Source organism: Saccopteryx bilineata, chromosome 5 (genome assembly GCF_036850765.1).
Source record: "Saccopteryx bilineata isolate mSacBil1 chromosome 5, mSacBil1_pri_phased_curated, whole genome shotgun sequence".
NCBI classification, from domain to species: Eukaryota; Metazoa; Chordata; class Mammalia; order Chiroptera; family Emballonuridae; genus Saccopteryx; species Saccopteryx bilineata.
Genome location: NC_089494.1, coordinates 122924082 through 122949496, shown reverse-complemented (window position 1 = coordinate 122949496; position 25415 = coordinate 122924082). Strand labels below are relative to the sequence as shown.

The 25415-nt window shown below is 39.8% G+C and overlaps 1 protein-coding gene across 4 annotated transcripts in view; it reads left to right on the top strand.

Annotated features, from left to right (window-relative positions):
• The window catches only part of MAP3K2 (mitogen-activated protein kinase kinase kinase 2), a 104739-nt gene that overhangs the window by 71099 nt on the left and 8225 nt on the right, over nt 1–25415 (top strand). For all 4 annotated transcript variants that reach the window (XM_066233127.1, XM_066233128.1, XM_066233129.1 and 1 more), the window contains 2 exons: nt 3114–3243; nt 24927–25104. In XM_066233127.1, the coding sequence (XP_066089224.1) occupies nt 3114–3243; nt 24927–25104 (308 nt within the window). The remainder of the gene's footprint in view (nt 1–3113; nt 3244–24926; nt 25105–25415) is intronic.

Genomic DNA, 25415 nt, shown 5'->3' with positions numbered 1-25415 from the left:
TTGAATTTGAAAAGTACGTTATCAAATTAGTAATAGTTCATTGACATCTAAATGAATTGTACATATGATAAGCCCTTGGCTTGGGTTGGACATACATGTTCCTAGACTTTCCTGAATCTCCAAGCTTTTGAAGGATGGTATATAATTTCTCTCATTGCTCATGAATAGTGGTAACAGCAATGGTTTAATCTATAAAATTCAAGGATCTACTTTTGTATGACAAAGTACATTTTACCAGAATTCAAGGAAAGGCAGAAAATTTTGAATATATTGTTTAAAAGAAAAGATTTGCCTGACCAGGCAGTGGTGAGTGGATAGAGCGTTGGACTGGGATGCAGAGGACCCAGGTTCGAGACCCCGAGGTCGCCAGATTGACCACGGGCTCATCTGGTTTGAGCAAAAAGCCCACCAGCTTGAACCCAAGGTCACTGGCTCCAGCAAGGGGTTACTCGGTCTGCTGAAGGCCTGCGGTCAAGGCACATATGAGAAAGCAATCAATGAACAACTAAGGTGTTGCAATGCACAATGAAAAACTAATGATTGATGCTTCTCATCTCTCTCCATTCCTGTCTGTCCCTGTCTATCCCTTTCTTTCTCTGAAAATAAAGAAAAGATTTGTCCCAGGAAACATTTCATTTCTACCTTTTAAAGTGGTTGATTATTCATCAGATTTGTACTTTGGAATCAGTAGGGAAGCTTGTGTAAAATTCCAGTGTCTGTGACTCACAGATGGAGTCAGCATTCTCAGAGATGGCACCTCCCCCTGCCTTAAAGACACTGTAGAAAATTTGAAATTCCTTCTTAATATATTTTCTCATGTTTTGAACTAGAATGTCAAGTATATAAAAGAAAAACTTAAAAATCACATGTGTTCTGATTTTCTAATCATACCCATTCTTTCCCCTGAGAAATAAATTAGCAGATATCAATAAAACACTTTTAAAAACGGAGGAAGAAAAGAAGTAAATAAAAAATAAAATTGAACATAATGTAGAAGAGTAAGTAGGAAAAACAAAAATACATTTTGGGCAAAAAAACAAACAAACCCCTGATGAAAAAATACTGGAGAATTTTTAAAAACATGGTTGTAAGGAATAGGAGATAGTTAGAACTAACATACTCAAAGAAACAAAGGTATTGGTCAAGAAACAGTTTTATAGGCTTCCTTTAGCTGTAACCCAGTGATTGGCAATCTTTTGAGCTTGGTGTGTCAAAATTCACCAAAACGAGTATAGCTCTGGTGGTGTGTCACTTCGAGAAAAAAACCATAATTTCGCGATATTTATAGTTTAAATAACAAAAATGTATAATTGTAATATATAACTGTATTTAATAAACCAAAAACTAATTACTTAACTTACCTGCTTAGTGACTTCTTTGTCTATTAGTCGGATTCTTTTGTTGGTCTTGATATTATTTAACTTGTATGGGGTGCTGTGAACTAAGATAAGTGAGAGGGAGGGGGAATTCTTTAACTAACCTGCCTATTAGTGACTTTTTTGTTGCTGAATTTCACTGGCTAAATCAGAGGGAAAAATTGTGAGTAAAGCCATTGCTATATTTTTCAGGGTGCTTAAAGTATCTGGTAATCAGTTCCAGGCACTCCAAATTTTCTGTTCATAGTGGCACTCCTCTTTTTTTTTTTTTTTTTTTTTTAAAACAATGAGGCAAGCTTCTGTAATGTTTGACTAGTTAGGAAATAGAATGGGGGTCTTAAACAGGGGATTCCTCCTAGGGGTAGGGATGTCATTTCCCTCCTATTGTGTTACAGAGACCTTCTAGGTGCCGTTAAACACAGTTCCATTTTGATTCTAAAAAATGGACGTAGGTCCATGCACGTGCCCTTCCCACAAAGGTCCCAGCGTCCAAACAAGAAATGGATGGCTTGCCGTGGGCTGCGTACTGCATATGGTTGCAAGGCACATTACACAAATTACAACAACATGACAAATCATACAATTTCAGCAATTACAAAGATACACTTCACCAGTATCTGAGCACTTTGCCAAAAGCACAAAATCTCCTTGGCCTTCTTTCTAGCCATGGGAAAAGCTTCCCGGGACAGGGGAAGGGCCTCCAGCAAAGCCATCCCCCGCCCCCACCAGGGCATCCCACACTGTCCAAAATCCGCAAGTCCATCCAACAAAGGAGCCAGTGCTCACTCGGGTTGTAGTCCAGGAAATCAGTCCATGCGCATGAGGCCTCAGCCACCCTCCTCATCCCTGCTGTCCTGGCAGGTCTTACACTTTCCCAAAGAGGAGCATGTGGCACTCCTCTTGATTCTCCAAACGGCACCTTTCCAGATTCTCAAGCTTTGACCTCAAGTCAACAAACACCTGAGCCCAAATGCTGTCTTGTAATTCTGCAAGTTTTGCATCTTATGTAAATTAAGATGGCTGCCGCTATTTCTAATGGTGGGAAACAGCACCCATAGCACAGGCCCTCGCCTCTCCCAGCCTCCCCCTCACTTATCTCAGTAATGATGGTCAATTAGAAATCCACGACACCCCAGAACAGTATATTGGATGATGACTGCTGTGGTTATGTGGTTGCTGGTAATGGTGATCACAGGGCCCCCAGAGATGCGTCCCCTGCGCGGCATTCCGCTGCTCCCTTCTCTGCCTGCCGGAAGTGAGGTCAAAGATCCCCTAACAGCCTAACCAGAAGTCCCAGGACCAGACGCTCTATGCCAGAGTTCTGTTGTTTTGGCCTACAGACCTCCAGCACAGAGTGTCTACACTACAGCAAATGTTTTATCCTCAGCTACTGCACCTGGCCGTGCAGGAGCTGAGGATGAAATGTACTTCTCGGCATGCAGCTCCATACTTCTCTGGTTAGCGGCTGCATATCATCGAAAATGGCTAAATGTGACAGGGCTGACACGTGTGTCATAGGTTCGCCATCACGGCTATAACCTGTACTTTTCCCCAGTCTAGTCAGGGAAGATAAAGACTTGTATGTAAAGGACATGTCCTATGTGTTCTTCCTGAGAATTCTGGTGCTGTCTAGCTGAAGCCTCCCATTGATGAAGTAGGAGTCTATCTGTTCAAGTAAAGATTTAATATAGTGGTTTTCATTTCAAACTGTAGCAGTTTTCTTTTGTTTTCTTTTAGGGTTCCATTAAGGACCAATTAAAAGCATATGGAGCTCTGACTGAAAATGTGACTAGGAAATACACCCGTCAGATTCTGGAGGGTGTCCATTATTTGCACAGTAATATGATTGTTCATAGAGATATCAAAGGTAAGTTGTGAGGTATTTTTTGAAGTATTTTATTTTAGGTTTTTGTGTGTAAATGTGAATGAAATGAATAATATGATTAATACATTTAACATTTAAGTTAATACATCTACCCTTAAAACACCAATGGAAGGCAGTCTGCTATCTCGTGGACTTGGCAGTCTTCCAACTAGTCCTGATGCTTGGTCTCCATAGCAGAAAGTTCCCCTGCAGGGTTCATAGAGTCAGTAAAGTTCAAATGATCATAAAAATAACATTGTATTTTCATATACAGTGGTACCTTGACACACGAGCACTTTAAATCACGAGCAATTTGAGAGATGAGCAGTCACTAGCAGGATTTTTTTTCTTTAAGTCACAAGCGGATATGTGAATCATGAGCTTCTGCCACACTCCATTAGATGACCTGCCGAACATTCTGAAAGGGAGGGAGAAACAAACTTCTATGCAAAGATTTTTATTGAGACAGCCTCTTAAGTGAAAGCGAGGAAAGTGGCGAAAAACAAAAGTCAGTGAAGAAAATGATGATTATGCAAAGTAAAAAAATAGCAATTAAGTTTAGTGATAAAGTTACATATTGTATGTAGTCTGTAAGTTAAAATTTGCAATTAAATATAGCGTTAAGTGTGTAGAGAGTAAGTTATCCAGTGGTCTGCAAACCGCGGCTCACGAGCCACATGCCCCTTGAGTGTAGCCAGCTTAGGAGTATGCTAATTAAGTTAATAACAGTGTTACCTACCTATATAGTTTAAGTTTAAAAAATTTGGCTCTCAAAAGAAATTTCAATCATTGTACTATTGATATTTGGCTCTGCTGACTAATGAGTTTGCCGACCACTGTGTTAAATGATAGCATACGAAATGAAAACCTCCTCTGGCAGTCTCCTCCCCCTCCGCCAGCATCTTCACCTGACCTTGAAGGTAAAGACACTTCATAAACCAGTTTATTTCTTTTCATTCTCTCTTATTATGTGTGTTTGTGTGTGTGTATTTGTTATTTGTAAAGTACATTTTCTTATTTAAAAGCATTTAAAACAAAAATTTTGTATGGTTTTTGGGGGCCGGAATGGATTAATTGCATTCCCATTAATTTAAATGGTGAAATTTGATTTGACATACGAGCAAATTGAGTTATGAGCTTGGCCACGAAACAAATTAAACTCGTGTGTCAAGGTACCACTGAATAGAGTAGTCATTAGATTAGTGGTTAAGAGAAAGGGCTCTGACATTAGATGGCCCGGTACAAGGTTAGGCTTTATCCTCCATAAACCATGTGACCTTGTTCAAGATATATAATTCCTCTGTGCCTCAGTGCCTCATATTTAACAAGGGTGATAATAATGCCCAACTCATAAAATTCTTGTAAGGATTGAATGAATTCATGCATAAATATGCCTAAAATAATGTCTGCTATTTAGAAAGCATTCAGACAGCTATGAATATGATGTACTTTATGTTGAGATTCCATTTAATTAAAGCCATTGGAATGGGAGAAAATAATATGAGGGAGAAAGAGAGCCTCAGATTGTGCTTTGATGAACTTCAACTAAGTTAAGTTCACTTTTGAGAGCTGTTCTTGTAGTCCAGATTTGGTTTTTCATGCTGATTGTTCATAAATTAGTTTATAATCCAGTTCGGTGGTGTGAGCTGGGAGTCTGTGCATCTGCCTACTCCGCTGCCATCTTCAGGTCTCTAAGTTCACTTTTTATTTATTATTTTTTTGAGAGAGAGACAGAGACCAAGAGGGACAGGAAAGGGGAGAGATGAGAAGCATCAGCTCATAGTTGCAGCACCTTAGTTGGCTCATAGTTGCAGCACCTTAGTTGTTCATTGATTGATTCTCATATGTGTGTTGACTGAGGGGCTTCAGCCAAGCTAGTGACCTCTTGCTCACGCTTGTGACCTTGGGCTTCAGCCAGCGACCACTGGCCTCCAGCCAGCAGCCATGGGGTCATGTCTATGATCCTTCGCTCAAGCCGGTGACTTTGCACTCGTGCTGGTGAGCCCACACTCAAGTGGGATGAGCCCATGCTCAAGCCTGCAACCTTGGTGTTTCGAATCTGTGTCCTCAGCGTCCCAGGCCAGTGCTGTAGTTACTGTGCCACTGCCTGGTCAGGCCAGTGAAGTTTACTTTTTAAAACTCAGCTGTTTTCAGGGATCAGGTATGTAAGGTAAAATGCATGAAGTAAGACTGAAGTGAATGGTGGAGATGTGTAACATTTGAGAAGGCTTAAAACTCTGTACTACAAAGTATACCTGATGGATTCTACCTGAAGTTTGGTTCCATAAAATTTGGGTTATGATCCCATATTTAAAGACTGAATAAAGACTCTATTCAGTCAACTGATAAGAACAATAAATACACACATATATAAATAATGAATAAAAGTATTTTTTTCATTGGTCTTTCTGAGGATTCCTATGAGGTATTTATTGCCTTCCTGTGGTGAGCCACATCCTGAATATGGCCATATGTAGGCTAAAGAGACCATTCCTAACCAGTGTCTGGTGACAGAATGAATCCACTGCAGGATGCTGAACCAGGCCTTATGTGCTCGGGTGGAGCTTCTGAGTGAATCTGAGAATGAGTACAGGGCTCACGATCAGAAGGAAGTAGGAGCCTGTCTTTCATTTCAAGGTCTACCCAGCTCAAGCAACTCAATTGTCAAGTACAAAAGCCGAGAGCTCACTGAACCACATCGGGAGCTTATTTGAATATGAGTTATTCTATTAGGAATGAGCTTTATTCAAGACAATTTCTCTTTAGCTGCCCCCAAGTGGACCTTGCCAGAAAGCATGACAAACTACACTGGTAAATGAGGAGGTTGGAAATGTGCTGACTTAAAGTCATTATAGGGCAACTGTATTAACGGGAGAAAAGTAAGACATAACATTAGATGTGCAATATGATCTCAAGATTGTGAAATTAGATCAGTGATTTTCAACCTTTTTTGAGCCACAGCACATTTTTTACATTTACAAAATCATGGGGCACACCACCTACCAAAATGACACAAAATGACACTCTAACACAGGAGTGTCATTATTAGAAACTATAAATACATATAGTTTCTAAATGTATTTATACTCACACCTGACCATGTCTCACGGCACACTAGTGTGCCGCGGCACACTGGTTGAAAAACACTGAATTAGATGACCTAGAAGAAAAGTGTTCATAAAATAAACCGCTTATTTCTAAATGGCAGGATGCGTGATCATTTTCTTTGGAGTATTACTTACTTTTTTTATATTTCCCAAATTTTTATAATGAGCAATTTTTAAATTATGAAAAAAAGAAATTTAATTGATGACTTTTAAATTTAAACCCATGAGTTTATAATGAAACTTAGGATAAAAACTAAGCATGTTGCTAGGAAACCAACTCGTTATTTTATAATAGTGGTTCTTTATTCTGCCTTTCTGTTACTGACTGTGTTAGTGAGCACTAATAGTGGATGAAAGGAAACTCACCTTCATAGAATTATTTTGACTAAAAAATGAAGAAAGAGTAATGGAATAGCACCATTTTGCAACCACTACTGAATAGGTATGAGCATGAAAAGTGAACAACTGCTGACCTCACTAAAACAGAGATAGTTAGGGCCTGACCTGTGGAGGCGCAGTGGGATAAAGCGTCGACCTGGAACACTGAGGTTGCCGGTTCGAAACCCTGGGCTTGCCTGGTCAAGGCACATATGGGAGTTGATGCTTCCTGCTCCTCCCCCTTCTCTCTCTCTCCCCTCTCTCTAAAAATCAATTAAAAAATCAATTAAAAAAAAAAAACAGAGATAGTTAATTATGACCTACTTTCTATCCTTGGAATACATCATCATATTTATGAAGTAGTTTTGCATTAAAAAAAAATCTGAGTGGCCCTGGCCGGTTGGCTCAGTGGTAGAGCATCGGCCTGGCGTGCAGGAGTCCTGGGTTCAATTCCCGGCCAGGGCACACAGGAGAAGCACCCATCTGCTTTTCCTCCCCTCCCCCTCTCCTTCCTCTCTTCTCTCTCTTCCCCTCCCGCAGCCAAGGCTCCATTGGAGCAAAGTTGGCCCAGGTGCTGAGAATGGCTCTGTGGCCTCTGCCTCAGGCGCTAGAGTGGCTCTGGTTGCAACAGAGTGACGTCCCAGATGGGCAGAGCATCGCCCCCTGGTGGGCGTGCCGGGTGGATCCGGTTGGGCGCATGCAGGAGTGTCTGCCTGCTTCCCCATTTCCAACTTCAGAAAAATACAAAAAAAAAAAAATCTGAGTCTGACTAAGCCTCTAGATTCAGCCACCAAATTTTAGAATTATGGAACGTCGTATATACTAGACAGATGAACATGTTCTATATGATCTTTTGGGATGAACTCAGCAAAATCTAGACAATAGGAAAGCTACAGGCAAATAACTTAGATCCTTCATAAATTGCAAAGGCAAAAGGATTAGAGAGAACTTTAGGAAAGACCTAAGGATGTAACATTGAGTCCTATTGTGTGGAACTTACTTGGATTCTGATTTTTAAAAAACTAAAAAGTAGCCTGACCTGTGGTGGCGCAGTGGATAAAGTATTGACCTGGAATGCTGAGATTGCTGGTTCAAAACCCTGGCCTGCCTGGTCAAGGCACATATGGGAGTTGATGCTTCCTGCTCCTCCCCCTGTTCTCTCCCTCTCTTTTCTCTCTCTCTCTTTCTCTCTCTCTCTCTCTCTAATAAAAATGGATAAATAAAATCTTAATAAGCCTGACCAGGTGGTGGCGCAGTGGATAGAGCGTCGGACTGGGATGCGGAAGGACCCAGGCTCGAGACCCTGAGGTCGCCAGCTTGAGTGCGGGCTCATCTGGCTTGAGCAAAGAGCTCACCATCTTGGACCCAAGGTCGTTGGCTCCAGCAGGGGGTTACTCGGTCTGCTGAAGGCCCGCGGTCAAGGCATATGTGAGAAAGCAATCAATGAACAACTAAGAAGTCGCAATGCGCAACGAGAAACTGATGATTGATGCTTCTCATCTCTCTCCGTTCCTGTCTGTCTGTCCCTGTCTATTTCTGCCTCTGTTAAAAAAAAAAAAAGAAAAAAAGAAAAAAAAATCTTAATAAAAAAAACTAAAAAGTATTGACTATATATTTAACATTATTAAGGAGTTACTGTTCATCTTGTTAGGTGTATTAAGAGTGCTTTTAAAGCTATGTACTGAACTATTTTATTAAATAATTTTATTTTTTTAATAGGGCGACATTAATAAATCAGGATACATATATTCAAAGATAACAAGTCCAGGTTATCTTGTCATTCAATTATGTTGCATACCCATCACCCAAAGTCAGATTGTCCTCTGTCACCTTCTATCTAGTTTTCTTTGTGCCCCTCCCCCTCCCCCTTTCCCTCTCCCTTTCTCCCCTCCCCCCGTAACCACCACAGTCTTATCAATGTCTCTTAGTTTCACTTTTATGTCCCACATACGTATGGAATAATGCAGTTCCTGTTTTTTTCTGATTTACTTATTTCACTTCGTATCATGTTATCAAGATCCCACCATTTTGCTGTAAATGATCCGATGTCATCATTTCTTATGACTAAGTAGTATTCCATAGTGTATATGTGCCACATCTTCTTTATCCAGTCATCTATTGACGGGCTTTTTGGTTGTTTCCATGGCCTGGGCACTGTGAACAATGCTGAAATGAACATGGGGCTGCATGTGTCTTTACGTATCAATGTTTCTGAGTTTGGGGGGTATATACCCAGTAGAGGGATTACTGGGTCATAAGGTAGTTCTATTTTCAGTTTTTTGAGGAACCACCATACTTTCTTCCATAATGGTTGTACTACTTTACATTCCCACCAACAATGTATGAGGGTTCCTTTTTTCTCCACAGCCTCTCCAACATTTGCTATTACCTGTCTTGTTAATAATAGCTCATCTAACAGGTGTGAGATGGTATCTCATTGCAGTTTTGATTTGCATTTCTCTAATAACTAAAGAAGATGAGCATATTTTCCATATATCTGTTGGCCATTTGTACTTCCTCCTGGGAGAAGTGTCTGTTCATGTCCTCTTCCCATTTTTTTATTGGATTGTTTGTTTGTTTGTTGTTGAGTTTTATGAGTTTTTTGTATATTTTGGATATTGGGCCGTTATCTGAGCTGTTGTTTAAAAATATCATTTCCCATTTAGTTGGCTTTTTATTTTGTTGTTAGTTTCTCTTGCTGAACAAAAACTTCTTAGTCTGATGTAGTCCCATTCATTAAGTTTTGCCTTCACTTCTCTTGCCTTTGGAGTCAAATTCATAAAATGCTCTTTAAAACCCAGGTCCATGAGTTGAGTACCTATGTCTTCTTCTATGTACTTAATTGTTTCAGGTCTTATGTTTAGATCTTTGATCCATTTTGAGTTAATTTTAGTACAGGGGGAGAGACTGTAGTCCAGTTTCATTCTTTTGCATGTGGCTTTCCAGTTTTCCCAGCAGCATTTATTGAAGAGGCTTTCTTTTCTCCATTGTGTGTTGTTGTCCCCTTTATCAAAAATTATTTGACTATATATATGTGGTTTTATTTCTGGACTTTCTATTCTGTTCCATTGGTCTGAGTGTCTATTTTTCTGCCAATACCATGCTGTTTTGATTGTCGTGGCTCTATAATATAGTTTCAAGTCAGGTATTGTAATGCCCCCAGCTTCGTTCTTTTTCTTTAGGATTGCTTTGGCTATTTGGGGTTTTTTATAGTTCCATATAAATCTGATGATTTTTTGCTCTATTTCTTTTAAAAATGTCATTGGAATTTTAATGGGAATTGCATTAAATTTGTATATTGCTTTGGGTAATATGGCCATCTTGATTATATTTATTCTTCCTAACCAAGAACAAGGTATATTCTTTCATCTCATTATATCTTTTTCGATTTCCCTTAACAATGGTTTATAGTTTTTATTATATAAGTCCTTTACATTCTTTGATATGTTTATTCCTAAGTATTTTATTTTTTTTGTTGCAATCGTGAAGGGGATTAATCTTTTGAGTTCATTCTCAATTGTTTCATTGTTGGCATATAGAAAGGCTATTGACTTCTGTATGTTAATTTTGTATCCTGTGACCTTACTGTATTGGCTTATTGTTTCTAGTAGTCTTTTTGTGGATTCTTTGGGGTTTTCGATGTATAGGATCATATCATCTGCAAAAAGTGATACCTTTACTTCTTCTTTTCCGATATGGATGCCTTTTATTTCTTTGTCTTGTCTGATTGCTCTGGCTAGAATCTAGTACCACATTAAATAAGAGTGGAGAGAGTGGACAACCCTGTCTTGTTCCTGATTTAAGGGGGAAAGCCTTCAGTTTAGTGCCATTTAATATGATGTTAGCTGATGGTTTATCATATATGGCCTTTATCATGTTGAGATATTTTCCTTCTATACCCATTTTGTTGAGAGTCTTAAACATAAAATTGTGTTGTATTTTATCAAAAGCCTTTTCTGCGTCTATTGATAAGATCATGTGGTTTTTGTTCTTTGTTTTGTTGATATGGTGTATTACGTTAACCGTTTTACGTATGTTGAACCATCCTTGAGATTCTGGGATGAATCCCACATGATCATGATGTATTATTTTTTTTAATATGTTGTTGTATTTGATTTGCTAGTATTTTGTTTAGTATTTTAGCATCTGTATTCATTAGAGATATTGGTCTGTACTTTTCTTTTTTTGTGCCGTCCTTGCCAGGTTTCGGTATGAGGATTATGTTGGCCTCATAAAATGTGTTTGGAAGTATTGCTTCTTCAATTTTTTGGAAGACTTTGAGTAGAATAGAAACCAAGTCTTCTTTGAATGTTTGATAAAATTCGCTGGTATAGCCGTCAGGGCCTGGACTTTTATTTTTGGGGAGGTTTTTAATGGGTTTTTCTATTTCTTCTCTGCTTATAGGTCTGTTTAGGCTTTCTGCTTCTTCTTGACTCAGTCTAGGAAGGTTCTATTGTTCTAGGAATTGATCCATTTCTTCTAGGTTGTTGTATTTAGTGGCATAAAGTTTTTCATAGTATTCTACAATAATTCTTTGTATATCTACGATGTCCGTGGTGATTTCTCCTTTTATTTTAGATTTTGTTTATATGAGTTCTTTCTCTTTTTTCCTTGGTAAGTCTTGCCAAGGGTTTGTCAATTTTGTTGATCTTTTCGAAGAACCAGCTCCTTGTTCTATTAAGTTTTTCTATAGTTTTTCTGTTCTCTATTTCATTTATTTCTGCTCTGATTTTTATTATCTCCTTTCTTCGGCTGGTTTTGGGATGTTTTTGTTCTCTTTTTCTAGTTCCTTAAGGTGTGAAGTTAAGTGGTTCACTTGGGCTCTCTCTTGTTTGTTCATATATGCCTGAAGTGATAAGAACTTCCTTCTTATCACTGTTTTTGCTGCATCCCATAGATTCTGATATGTCGTATTGTCATTTTCATTAGTCTGTATATATCTTTTGATCTCTGCACTTATTTCTTCTTTGACCCATTCATTTTTTAAAAGTATGTTGTTTAGTTTCCACATTTTTGTGGGATTTTTTTCCTCTTTTTTGCAGTTGAATTCTAGTTTCAAGGCTTCATGATCAGAAAATATGCTTGGTCCAACTTCGATTTTTCTGAATTTGCTGATGTTGTTTTTGTGGCCCAACATATGGTCAATTCTTGAGAATGATCCATGTACACTGGGTATACTCAGTTACTTTGGGATGAAATGTCCTGTAGATGTCTATCATATCCAAGTGCTCTAGTGTTCTGTTTAAGGCCACTGATTCTCTGTTTGGATGACCGATCTAGAGCCGTCAGCGGTGTATTGAGGTCTCCAAGTATGATTGTATTTTTGTCAGTTTTTGTTTTAAGGTCAATAAGTAGCTGTCTTATATATTTTGGTGCTCCTTGGTTTGGTGCATATATATTAAGAATTGTTATGTCTTCTTGATTCAGTGTCCCCTTAGCCATTATGAAATGGCCATTTTTGTCTCTGAGTACTTTTGCTGTCTTGTAGTTAGCATTATCAGATATGAGTATTGCTACGCCTGCTTTTTTGTGGATGTTATTTGCTTGGAGAATTGTTTTCCAGCCTTTCACTTTGAATTTGTTTTTATCCTTGTTACTTAGATGAGTTTCCTGTAGGCAGCATACAGTTGAATTTTTTTTTTTTAATCCATTTTGCTACTCTGTGCCTTTTATTGGTGAGTTTAATCCGTTTACATTTAGTGTAATTATTGACACTTGTGAGTTCCCTATTGCTATTTTATATATTGCTTTCTGTTAGTTTTGTGTCTTGTTTGATCCTTCTCTTTCATTTTTCTATCTTTTGTTTTTATTTGGTTGTATTCCATACATCTTTCCTCTGTTGCTATCTTTTTTTATCTCATGTGCTTCTGTGGTGGTTTTTTCAATGGTGGTTACCTTTAAGTAATGAAAAGGGTTCCTACCCTGTTTATTGTAGCGCACTATTTTCTGAGTACTTTTGTACTCCACCGTCTCCCCCCTTTCTTTTTGTTGTTGTCACAGTTTAAATTTGGTTTTATTGTGTTCTTCTTGGAGCTTTTACTTGTGGCTTTTTTTTTTTTTTTTTTGTTCTTTGTATCTGATTGGAGAACCCCCTTTAGTAATTCTTGGAGTGGGGGTTTTCTGATGATAAATTCCCTCATCTTTTCTGTGTCTGTGAATGTTTTTATTTCTCCATATTTGAAGGATAGCTTTGATGGGTATAATATTCTTGGCTGAAAGTTTCTCTCTTTCAGGACTTTAAATATTGGGGTACACTCTCTTCTAGCTTGTACAGTTTCTGCTGAGAAATCCAACGATAATCTAATGGGCCTTCCTTTATATGTTATATTCTTCTTTTCCCTGGCTGCCTTGAGAATTTTTTCTTTGCCGTTGGTTTGTGCCAATTTCATTATGATGTGCCTTGGAGTAGGTTTGTTGGGGTTAAGAAAACTTGGAGTTCTGTTTGCTTCTTGAATTTGAGGCTTTAGTTCTTTCCCCAGGCTTGGGAAGTTCTCATCTATTATTTGTTTGAGTATGTTCTCCATTCCATTTTCTCTCTCTTCTCCCTCTGATATACCTATTATTCTTATGTTATTCTTTTTGATGGAGTCAGATAATTCTTGTAGGCCTATCTCATTTTTTTAAAATTTTTGAGTCTCTTTCTTCTTCTCTCTGTTGTGCCTCAAGTTACTTGTCTTCTATTTCACTAATCCTCTCTTCTATCTGGCCTGTTCTATTAGCTAAGCTTGTTACCTCGTTTTTCAGCTCATGAATTGAGTTTTTCATCTCTGTTTGATTTGTTTTTATAGTTTCAATTTCCTTGGAAATATATTCTTTGTGTTCATTGAGTTGTTTTCTGAGCTCCCTAAATTGCCTTTCTGTGTTTTCTTGTATATTTTGGAGGATTTTTAGGATTTCTATCTTGAATTCTCTGTCATTTAGCTCCAAGGTTTCTAATATATTAAATTTTTTCTCCATAGATTTTTCCTTATCTAGCTGTGCTATCTCTCTTTCTTTTGTATCCATGATACTTGATTTTCTCTTCCTTAATCGCATCTTGGGTGGTTTTGTTGATAGTATTAATGAGATTTAATAAAGAATAAAAAGTTAAAAAATAAAAAATTGAAGAGTTGTTTTTTTAAAAAAAAATTAATAATGAAATAAAGAAAAATTAAAATTAAAAAAAGGAAATTATTTCCCCCCTTCCTTATTTCCTCTCCTCTCCTCTCCCTTCTTTCTTGAGAAAATCTTGTGGTGAATTGTGAATTATATTGTATTTAATAGAACAAACAATCCCTGTAATGGAGGGCCTGAATTGGGGAAAAGTAATAAAGGGGCAAAAAAAGAAAAAGAAAAAAAGAAAAAAGAAAGATGTGTGGACCCACAAAAAGCCAATAAGGAAAAAATTTGTGTCAAGAATAAAATGATTTGGTTTTAGGTGTTGGTTAACTAAGAGTTATGATGAGAGGAATAAGGGAAACAGGTAAATGGGGGGCAAATTAAAAAATTACTATTGTATTTAGTGGAACAAGAACTAGATAAAATGGAGAGCAAGGGATGGGAGCACTGCTAGTGAGTTAAAAAGGTGAAGTAAAAACCCCCCAAAATGCCACAAACATAAGTTTGAGTCCCAGATAAGATAATTTGTTCGTTATTGAGGTTTGAATGAGAGGAGACATAAAGGAGAAAGGAAGAAACTAATATAGAGGGAGAAAAGAAAGAGAGAGAGAGAGAAAAAGAGGGAACCACTCAAAAAAGAAAAAAGAGGAGAGAGAGAGAGAGAGAGATAGAGTTAAGGGTTTAGAGTCCAACCCTCATAGAGAGAAACAAAAGATAATGGGAGATGTAACACTTATGGGTAGTGTAGTTCAAGGAGAGGAGAGAGTAAGACCGGCAGAGAGTTAATCGACCAAATTGGAGGAGGAAAAAAAAAAAATCAAGAATGAAGATAAGAGAAACAAACGAACAAATATAATAAAATGGGATAGGTTATAAAGTCTGCGGATTATTCTTGATTTTGAGAGATTATCTTCTTGGTTTTTCTTTTCTCTCCCTCTTCCTGGTCGGTGACTCTGTACCCCATGTTCTGCCCCTTTGGCACGCTTAGGTAGAGGTTTGCAGTTGATAATTCTCTATGGTGATGTCATGTATTGTGCTTTAGTCTCGTTGGCATTTGAGGCTCATTAGCATTTTTCGGCTCCGCCAGTGAGAGAGTCCGTGTTCCTGGAGCCTTTCTCCTAATCTTTGCTTTCTCAATTAGTAGCCTGATAATCCAGCTATGGGGTTGCTGCTGCCTCTGCCTGGATAGTAAGATGCTCAAAGAGCCAGCAACTCCCCACTCTATTCCCACTCAGCACAGGGCTCTGGGTAAGGCTCAGTCAGTCAGAGCTGCTAGCATAATCAGGCGGGGCTTCCGCCCACTCAGAGACCTCTGGCTCTACCACTCTGTTCGGTAACACAGGTGGGCACCCACTCCCGGGGCGCTTGGAGGAAACTCTCACTCACTATCTGCGCTTGCAGACCAGGATATCAGGCCGGCAGTCTCACACTCTGAGTGAAACCCCCACCCGCATGGAAAAGTTGCAGCGTTGGAATTGACTCTTGCTCCGTCCCCGTGTGTGGCTTTTTCAAGGCGCTGGGGCGGCCCGAGATTCTGCTTTCGGCCCACACAAAGGCCTCTGACTCTGCCTCTCTGTGGCGTAACATGGGCGCCCACTCCCTGAGCTTTGGAAGGAATCTCTTGTCCACTATCTGCGTGCGCCGACCAGGGGATCGGGGAAAATGGCTGCCCCACTTGTCTTTCTTTGTCTGGGTTTGGCACCAGTGTTAGCTTATATTGCCCAGGTTGCCACAGGAACAGTTTTTCCTCGGCTTGGATCTCCGTGCCACAGCCTGGTTCAGCCGTTTGTGCCGCAGCCTGGATCTATTCACCCCCTTTGCCCACCTTAGTTTCTATATTCTCAGTTCCCAGTGAAAGCCGCCCTGTTTAGGTTAGTGAGGAAGGTGGAGCACTTCTTACTCCCTGTTTTCTTCGGGGTTTGATTATATATTTAGCCAATTTTTCGCTCGTCCATACCTTCGGGTGTATTGCGAAACATCTGGAGGCTCCACGGATAGGTTTTTCTGTTTCTGGTTGACTATCTTGTTGAGTTTTGGGGGAGATTTATCGGTATTGCTTCCTACCCCGCCATTACTCTGACGTCATCTGTACTGAACTATTGATCATTATGTCTTGAATTTGCTTTAGATGATATGAGGGGGTGGAGTGAGTGGCTGGCAGTGTGGCTGGGGAAGATTTTCAGGTGATTACTGGGGCTGGGTGATGGGTCTGTATACTGTTCGCCCTGCTTTTGTATACAGTGGTACCTTGAGATACGAACAGTCCAAAATACAGAAAAAAATTTTTTTTTTTAAGATACAAGCTGCAATTCAGTCCATATTTTTGTTCAAGATCGGAGTAAAATTTGAGATACGAGTCATGATTCAGGAAGCTGCCGCTAGTTGGCACGTTGGTGCATGGGTCCAGTACTGGCAGTTTGATATATGAGTTGACTGACGAGCTCGGTTACAGAACGAATTAAATTTGTATCTCAAGGTACCACTGTATGTGTGAAGAATCTCCTTAAGAGTTTACTTTTAGGGAATACAAAATAAGTTTTGAAACATTAGGAGACTATGTTGGGATCCTGGCTAAACATTTTCTCCTCAGCACTTTGTATTGGTGGGCCTTGGTTCAGCATTGGTGATTCCTCTGCACAGATAGTTCTCACCTGTGACCTGCCTCAGATTGTTCCTTTTCAGCTTGCAGCCATTAAGCTTGCTTGCTCTTCCTCCCTTGGTTAAATATTGTATTTTAGAGATAGGGTCTGTTTTTGAAAGGGTCCTCTTTATGTATTGGATAGTGAGGTGTTAAGTAGGGTAGACAGTGCTGCTTTATAGGGTCCCTGGTGTTGTGTCTAAATTAAGATTATGGCATGCAGAGTGGATCCTGTACCCCTGCCCCGAAGAGAAGATTCAGAGAAGCTGTCATCCACTGGAGGTGGGGGAGAGGGGAAGATTTGCTGGGAGTACAGAAACTCATGGTGGAAATTGGCAGTATACATTCTCATTCATCTCCAGTGTAGCTTTTCCCACTATTAATTTTTCTTCTTAGAGACCATTACAGCTAGGAAGGAAAGAAGGGGGAAAGGAAGGCAGGGATAAAATAAGGATTTTAAAACATGGTTAAGGTACAGGAGATTTAAAAATAACAAAGTTTAAAAATTAAAATTAGACGTTAGGAGGATTCCAAAATGGTGATGGAGTAGGCAGCTGTTCCAATTCACACCTCTTAGGACAGAACTGGAGTTATAACTAAGGTAGGAACAATCCTTTTGAAAAACCAACTTAGGACTAAATGAATAGGAATCTATAACCAAGGAGTCATAGAAGAATCCACATCAAGACTGGTAGGAATGGTGGAGATGTGAAAGGGTTGTCCCCACTTCCAGGAGCAAACTGTGATTGAGGGTATGAAGGGACTCTCAGCTGGGGGGAGGTTTTCCTTTAGAGGTTTTCCCTGAGAGGTGTGAGTCCTAAACCCCAGGCCTGGCACCCCAGCCTCAGGCACCAGATCCTAGAAGAGGTGCCCACATAGCATCAAGTGGTAAAAAGAAGCAAAGTTTATTTTTTGTGTGGGACAGAGACAGAGGGACAGATAGGGACAGACAGGAAGGAGGAAATATGAGAAGCATTAGTTCTTCCTTGTGGCACTTTAGTTGTTCATTTATTGCTTTCTCGTATGTACCTTGACTGGTGGGCCACTGCAGACCGAGTGACCCCTTGCTCAAGCCAGCGACCTTGGGCTCAAGCTGGTGAGCCCACACTCAAGCTGGATGAGCCCGTGCTCAAGCCAGCGACCTTAAGTTTCAAATCTTGTTCCTCCATGTCCCAGTTTGATCTATCCACTGCATCACCACCTGGTCAAGTGAAGCAAAGTTTTTGTCTGTGAGAAAGACGAGGCTTCTTAGAGACCCAGGTACCCTTTTAAAGGGCCTGCACAGGAAATCTTGTTCACACCCCTTACCCAGGGGCTCTGGCAGAGGGAGGCCTGAGAGGACTAGAGTTGTGTTAGGAGAGTATGGCGGCCTCAGGTAGAGCTGCAGTGGGAGACGGCCACCAGAACCCCTGTACTAAATCATTCTCCAGTTCTCCAGATGCTGTCTTTCTTAGGTAGAGCAATCCCCTCCATGTGGCAGCACCTTGGGGGAAAGCAACTGCCCCACCCTTGGGAATCTCTCCTGTCCCGCCCTATGGAGATTGGGCTTTGCTGAGAAATAAGCAGCCTTGTCCAGGAAGCAGGGGTGGGGGGTGACAGTGACTCAGTTGTCTGGCGTTGAGGCTGGAACTTTCCCCCCACTTTCCCGAGAACATGACTGGTATTTCTGCCTCACAGGATATTTAATAGAGACTGCCTGGACAGTGGGCAGACCAAATCTCTGGGTTTCATAGCCACACCCACTGAACTCTTAGTGGCTACACCCTACCAGTGTAAAAAAAATTCAGTACAGACTGGCACTTGGGGCACTGAGGTGGGAACCACACCTATCACCTTTCCTAATCCCTGAATTGCACCACCCTCCACACTCTACCCAAGGTTTTTTCAAGGCCTGAGCCCAACAAGTAGCCAGTAGAGGAGGCAGCAGGAGGTGGAGAGCAGGGAACCTTGGACGTTTTGCTGACTTGCCCCCAGGCCCAGTGCTCGTAAAAGCCAGCCTTGGTTTGTAGCTTGTTCCTTCCATGTGCACCTAAGCCCAGCAGAGACAGTTTATAGCTCCAAAAAGGTTGCTGAGGGTCAGTGATGGGCAGTATCTTCTACTGGTCTGTACCACATTCCCTTTTAAGAGGTCCAGAACCAACACATTCAGAGGCCAGCTACAGAGAACATCAGAGCAGGACCCAACCAACCTTACAAACAGCATATCCAAAGGGAGAGCACATCAGGCACCAAACCCAGCTGAGGCTAGTTCTCTTTTCTGCGGTCAGCACCTACACAACAGCTTGCGTGCATTGGATGAGGTAGAGCCTCAGAGTCATCTAGCTGAAGTCCTGGATATCCTGCCCAATGGGGCTAAGATCCACAGGAGGAAGGGAGAGAGGCTTAGAGTTCAGGCATTGAAACTGAGTTCCTTGCAGCTTGTTATTGGGACTGGTTGAGGAGCTTAGCCACTATCTGGCGGGGCACAATCAGCCCCAATGGAATACTGAATCTTTCTCCCTGAGACCAGAGGCTCCCCAGCTGAAAGAACTTCTGCAGAGGGGACTCTTGGCCCTACTCTATCTGAACCTGCTGCTCACTTTGCTGGGAAGAAATAAAATTTGAGTATTCAGCAGTGGCTGAGGAATTAGGCTCTGGAGTAGGGGGTACTTTCCTCATTCTTAGCTCCTGATCAAGAGACCCCTGAAGTAGGAGGTCCCACTAACATTGTATTCCGAACCTCAGCTGCCCTAACCCATCAAGCTTACAACCTGTAGAGGGAGTGGTTGATTAAGGCCAGTCGAGCCCACACTACAGTCTTTCTACAGAAAACTCCGTGGGAAGACTAGGCAGCTGCTAAAGGAGGTGGAGCAGCTGAAAAAGGAAGGCAAATCTTGTGGAGATTGGGCCCTTTTACGGAGCTGCTGTCACCTCTAAGCAGGAGGAAACTGATCCTTATACATAAGTTGGCCCCTCCCACACTACCCAGGCACAGAAAGCACAGACACAAACAGTGAACAGGGCGGTAGCTCCAGACAGTTGGTACAAACAACGTCTGACAACCCGTATCCAAACCCCGCCCAAGAGGACTCAGGAACAACACAACCAGTAGTGAGTGGCAGACACCAATGCTAGACTTAGTTAACTACAGAAGCAGCACGCCCAAAGGAGGAGTACAGCAGGCACCAGATGCTGAAGAATACGCCCCATAGGACAGACACTGCACAGCATCTAATACATGTGATCGAGGTTGACCCTTAGAGCCAGCCGGCCAGGTTAACCACCCACAAAAGGACCAATAGTATTCAAGAGTCACACACAACAGGAGGGTAAATATAGCCCTCAAGAAACATTCTTAGAGCAAGGAGCTCAGGTGGCCCAGAGGTTTATACCACTGAGCCCACCTTCCTCATAAAGACATCACAGAACATTTAGGAGTCAGAGTAGAGATCCTAGTGCACAGACAAAATAGGCAGACAAAGAAGTATGACCTAAATGTACCAACAAGAGAAATCCCCAGAAAAAAAGAATTAAATGAAATGGAAGTATCCAAACTACCAGATGCAGAGTTTAAAATAATGGTTATTAGGATGCTTAAGGATCTTAGAGTAAGAATGGATGATTACAATGAGAACTTAGTAAGCATTAAAAAGGACATTGAAACCATAAAAAACCAGTCAGAAATGGCATATACAATAGCTGAACTGAAGACTGCACTAGAAGGAATCAATAGCAGGCTGGATGAAGCAGAGGATTGAATCAGTGATTTAGAGGATGAGATAAATGAAAGCACATAAGCTGAGCAGCAAAAAGAAAGGCTCAGAAAGACTGAGGAAACTCTAAGAGACCTCTGTGATAACATGAAGAGAAACAACATTTGCATCATAGGGGTTCCTGAAGGAGAAGAGAATGAGCAAGAGAGTTTGTATTGAAGAAATCATAGCTGAAAATTAACCTAAACTGATGAAAGAAAAAGTCCTGCAAGTTCCAGAAGCACAGAGAGTTCTTATAAAGAGGAACCCAAGGAGGCCTACACCAAGACACATAATTAAAATGCCAAAGATAGATAAAGAATCCTAAGAGCTGCAAGAGAAAAGCAATTAATTACCTCAAGATGAGCCCCTCTAAAGCTGTCATCTGACTTCTCAACATTAACTCTTCAGAAGGGGTTGGCAAGAAATATTCAAAGTAATGTAAAACAAGAACCTACAACCAAGACTCTATCCAGCAAGCTACTGTTTAAAATTGAAGGAGAAATAAAGAGCTTCCCAGACAAAAAAAAAAAAAACAAACAAACAAACAAAAAAAAAAAAAAAAAAAAAAAAAAAAAAAGAAAAGAAAAAGAAAGAAAGAAAGAAAAGAAAGGCTCAAGGAGTTTATTACCACCAAACCAGTACTGCAAGAAATGTTAAAGGGCCTGCTATAAGAAAAGGAAAGAGAAAAGAAACCAAAGAGAAATCAAGAGGATTATAGGTTTAAAGAATAAAATGGCAATAAACAATTACATATTAGTAATAACCTTAAATGTAAATTGATTAAATGCTCCAATCAAAAGACAGGGTAACTGCATAGAAAAGAAAATGACCCATATATATGCTGTCTACAAGAGATCTACCTCAGAACAAAAGATACACATAGACTGAAAAGTGAAGAGATGGAAAATAGTATTCCAAACAAATGGGAATGAAGGAAGAAAAAAAAGCTGTACTTATGTCTGACAATATATGCTTTCAACCAGACTGTAGTAAGGGACAGAGAAGGTCACTCACTACATAAAATGATAAAGGGAGCAACCCAACAAGAGGATATAACAATTGTAAATATCTATGCAGCCAATATAGAGTACCTACATATACATATAAAGCAGATTTTGATGAACATAAAAGGGGAGATTGACAGCAATAGAGTAAGTAATAGGGGATTTTGGTACCCCACTAACATCAATGGATAGATCTTTCTGACAGAAAACAAAGAAACAACCTTAAATGACCCACTAGATCAACTGGATTTAATTGATATCAGAACATTTCACCCCAAAGCACCAAACTGAAAACATTTCAGTGTTGAAAAACATTCAGAACACTTGTAGGCTAAATAGCATGTTATTAAATAACAAGTGGGTTAACAAAGAGATCAAGGAAAAAATAAGTTTCCTTGAAATAAATGAAAATGAACATACAACAACCAAAAATCTATGGGACACAGCAAAAGTAGTCCTGAGAGGGAAGTTCATAGCATTATAGGTATACCTTAAGAGCAAGAAAATCTCAAGTAAACAATCTAACCCTGCACCTAAAAGAACTAGAAAAAGGACAACAAAGCAAAGAGGAAGTAGAATGAATGAAATAATAGAGATCACAGGGGAAATAAATGGACACAGGTGTTAAAAAAAACCCCAAAAGATCAATGAACCAAGAGCTGGTTCTTTGAAGAGGTAAACAAGATTGAAAAACCTTTAACTAGACTCATTAAGGAAAAGAGAGGACCCAAATAAATAAGAATTGAAAGAGGAGAAGTAACAACTGACATCACAGAAATTCAGAGGATCTATGAAGATCTATATTCCAAAAAACTGGACAACCTGTGGGAAATGGATAAATTCCTAGAAACATACAATTTTCCAAAACTCAATCTGGAAGAATCAGAAAACTTGAGACCGATGACAACAAATGAAATTGAAACAGTTATCAAAAAACTTCAAGCAAACAAAAATCCTTGACCAAATGGCTTCACAGGTGAATTTTACCAAACATTCAAAGAACTAACACCTGTCCTCAAGCTATTCCAAAAAAAAAAAAAAAAATCAATAGAAGGGGGGACATTCAAGCTCATTTTATGAGACAAGCATTATCCTAATTCCAAAACCAGGTAAAGACACTACAAAGAAAGAAAACTATAGTCCAGTATCCCTGATGAACATAGTTGCTAAAATTCTCATCAAAATATTAGCAAACCAGATCCAGCAATACATTAAAAAGATCATACATCATGATCAAATGTGAGTTATTCCAAAGAAGCAAGGCTGGTACAATATTCGCTAATCAATTAATGTGATTTATCACATAAAATGAAGGATAAATATTACACGATTAGATGCAGAAAAAGATTTGATAAAAGCCAGGTCCCATTTATGATCAAAACTCAGGAAGGGGGGAGTACAGGGAACATGCCTCAAAATATTAAAGGCCATAAATGACAAACTGACAGCCAACATCATACTCAATGGGTAAAAATTAAAAGCAATCCTGTAAGATCAGGAACAAGATGGGTGCCCCCACCCCCTTTCCCCACCTTATTCAAAATAGTTCTGAAAGTCATAGCCACAGCAATCAGACAAGAAGAAGAAATTAAAGACCACTCCCATTGGAAAAGAAGTAAAACTATCATTATTTGCTGATGACATGATACTGTACATAGAAAACTGTAAAGTCTCAGTCAAAAAAGTAGTAGACCTAATAAATGAATTCAGCAAAGTGGCAGGATATAAAATTAATATTCAGAAGTCAGTGGCATTTTTATACATCAATAATGAACTGTCAGAGAAATAAAACAATCTCACTATTGCAACAAAAATAAAGTGCGTAGGAATACATTTAACCAAGGAGGTAAAAGACTTGTATTGGAAAATTGTAAGACACTGAAAAAAGAAATTGAGGAAGATACCAACAAGTGGAAACATATACATATGGTGTTCATAGATAGGATGAATTAATATCATTAAAATGTCTATACTCCCCAAAGCAATCTATAGACTCAATGCAATTTCTGTTAAAATACCAGTAGCATACTTCACAGATCTAGAACAAAGAAAAGAAGAAAGCTGGCCCTGGCCAGTTAGCTCAGTTGGATAAAAGTGTCATCTGAAAACACCAAGGTTGCAGGTTCAATCCCCGGTTATGGTACATACAAGAAGCGACCAATGAATGCAGAATAAGTGGGATGACAAGTGTATGCATCTCTTTCCTTCTTCCTCTCTCTATCTCTGAAATCATCAATAAAAAAACCAACCAATGAATGGATAAACAGTGCAACAAATCTGTTTCTTCCTCTGTAAAATCAATCAAAATATAAAAATTAAAAACAAAAAACAGTTGAGTTTGGGGCATCTAATAGGGCCCAAAAGTAAGAAAATGCTGAAAACAACTCGAAAGGCAGACAAGAACGCAGTGTTTGGAGTGGAACAAAGGGACACAGGAGCCAGTAGAAAGAATTCCCAGTGGAATGACTAGAGCAAAAAGCAAACCAGCAAAAAGTCACATTGGTTTATAACCCAAGATACAAAAAGTACTCATGTGTTCATATTGATATGAATGAATGGTTGAATAAATAAAATACATGGAAGAAAGGATACAATACAGATTTCCTGTGCAGAATAATTCCAAATAATTCATGTGTCTAATCCTGGAGCAGAGGGCTGTGCATAGTGAACTCTCCCAGAGAATGCAGTATGAAAGGGGGAAAGAGGAACATTGCTGTAGAGAATTCAGCACACTTCTTCAAGCCAGACAGGCAAAGTCTATTTATAATAAATAAATTAAGGTTATTAATAAAAGTAAGTGAAATTTTAAAACAAAGCTCATAGCTTCCTTAGAAGAGATTTAAAATATGTAGAAATTTTGAAGTAAAATTTTTTTTTTAATTTTTATTTTTTTTACAGAGACAGAGAGAGTCAGAGAGAAGGATAGACAGGGACAGACAAGAACGGAGAGATGAGAAGCACCAATCATTAGTTTTTTGTTGCGCATTGCGACACCTTACTTGTTCATTGATTGCTTTCTCATATGTGCCTTGACCGCGGGCCTTCAGCAGACCAAGTAACCCCTTGCTGGAGCCAGTGACCTTGAGTCCAAGCTGGTGAGCTTTTGCTTGAACCAGATGAGCCCACGCTCAAGCTGGCGACCTTGGGGTCTCGAACCTGGTTCCTCGTCATCCCAGTTCGATGCTCTATCCACTGCGCCACCGCCTGGTCAGGCTTGAAGTAAAATTATGTGAAACAAAACCCAATATTTAGAAAAACTGAACTGTCAAGACAAAAGCAGGGGGAAAGTGCTGAAAGTTTTGGTTAGGAGGGTCTCAGGAATTTCTTCAGAAGATAAACTTCAGCTGTGAGCCTCCTGCTTTATTAAGTATCACAGGGCAGTGGAGCCCGATAGCCTGCTGTTGCTTTCTGTCCTCTGGGCCGTTTCCCCTTTCTCTTTTTTGTTTCATCCTCACCTCCCTCCACATTGGTCCATTTTAGTGGGAGAAACGTTCTTAGTTTTAAAAGCACAGACCTGACTCATACAAGGTTTGTGTTGTAAACCCTTAGTGAACTCCCTCTGTGTGACTGGCATTATGACAGTGACAAGTACTGTTTGGAAGATGAAAAGCAGCCTCTTTTACGAGACAGATTGAAGAGTCTGCTAAGACAATTTGCTGCTGTTCTTTTATATTACATTACAAATTGCCAATAAAAATAATGAAATGAGGATGTTTCTTATTTTTAGGTGCAAATATTCTGCGAGACTCAACAGGCAATGTCAAACTAGGAGATTTCGGGGCCAGCAGACGACTTCAAACCATCTGTCTTTCAGGGACAGGAATGAAATCTGTCACAGGCACACCATACTGGATGAGCCCTGAAGTAATTAGTGGAGAAGGCTATGGCAGAAAAGCAGATATCTGGTAGGTTTTGATGCTAGGTTTGCCTGAAAACATTTCTCTGAAGAACTTTAGAAGTAATCAGTTTTATTAAAGATTTATTGATTGATTTTACAGAGAGTGGAGGGGGGAGTGAGAAGTATCAACTCATAATTCCTTCACTTTAGCTGTTCATTGCTTACTTGTCATATGTGCTTTTACCAGGCAAGCTCAGGGTTTCGAACCAGTGACCTCAGCATTCCAGGTCAATGCTCTCTATCCGCTGTGTCACCACAGGCCAGGTTAAAAGTAATTAATCTTTATTGTTAGTCTCTTATAATTCAGTTAATCTTTAA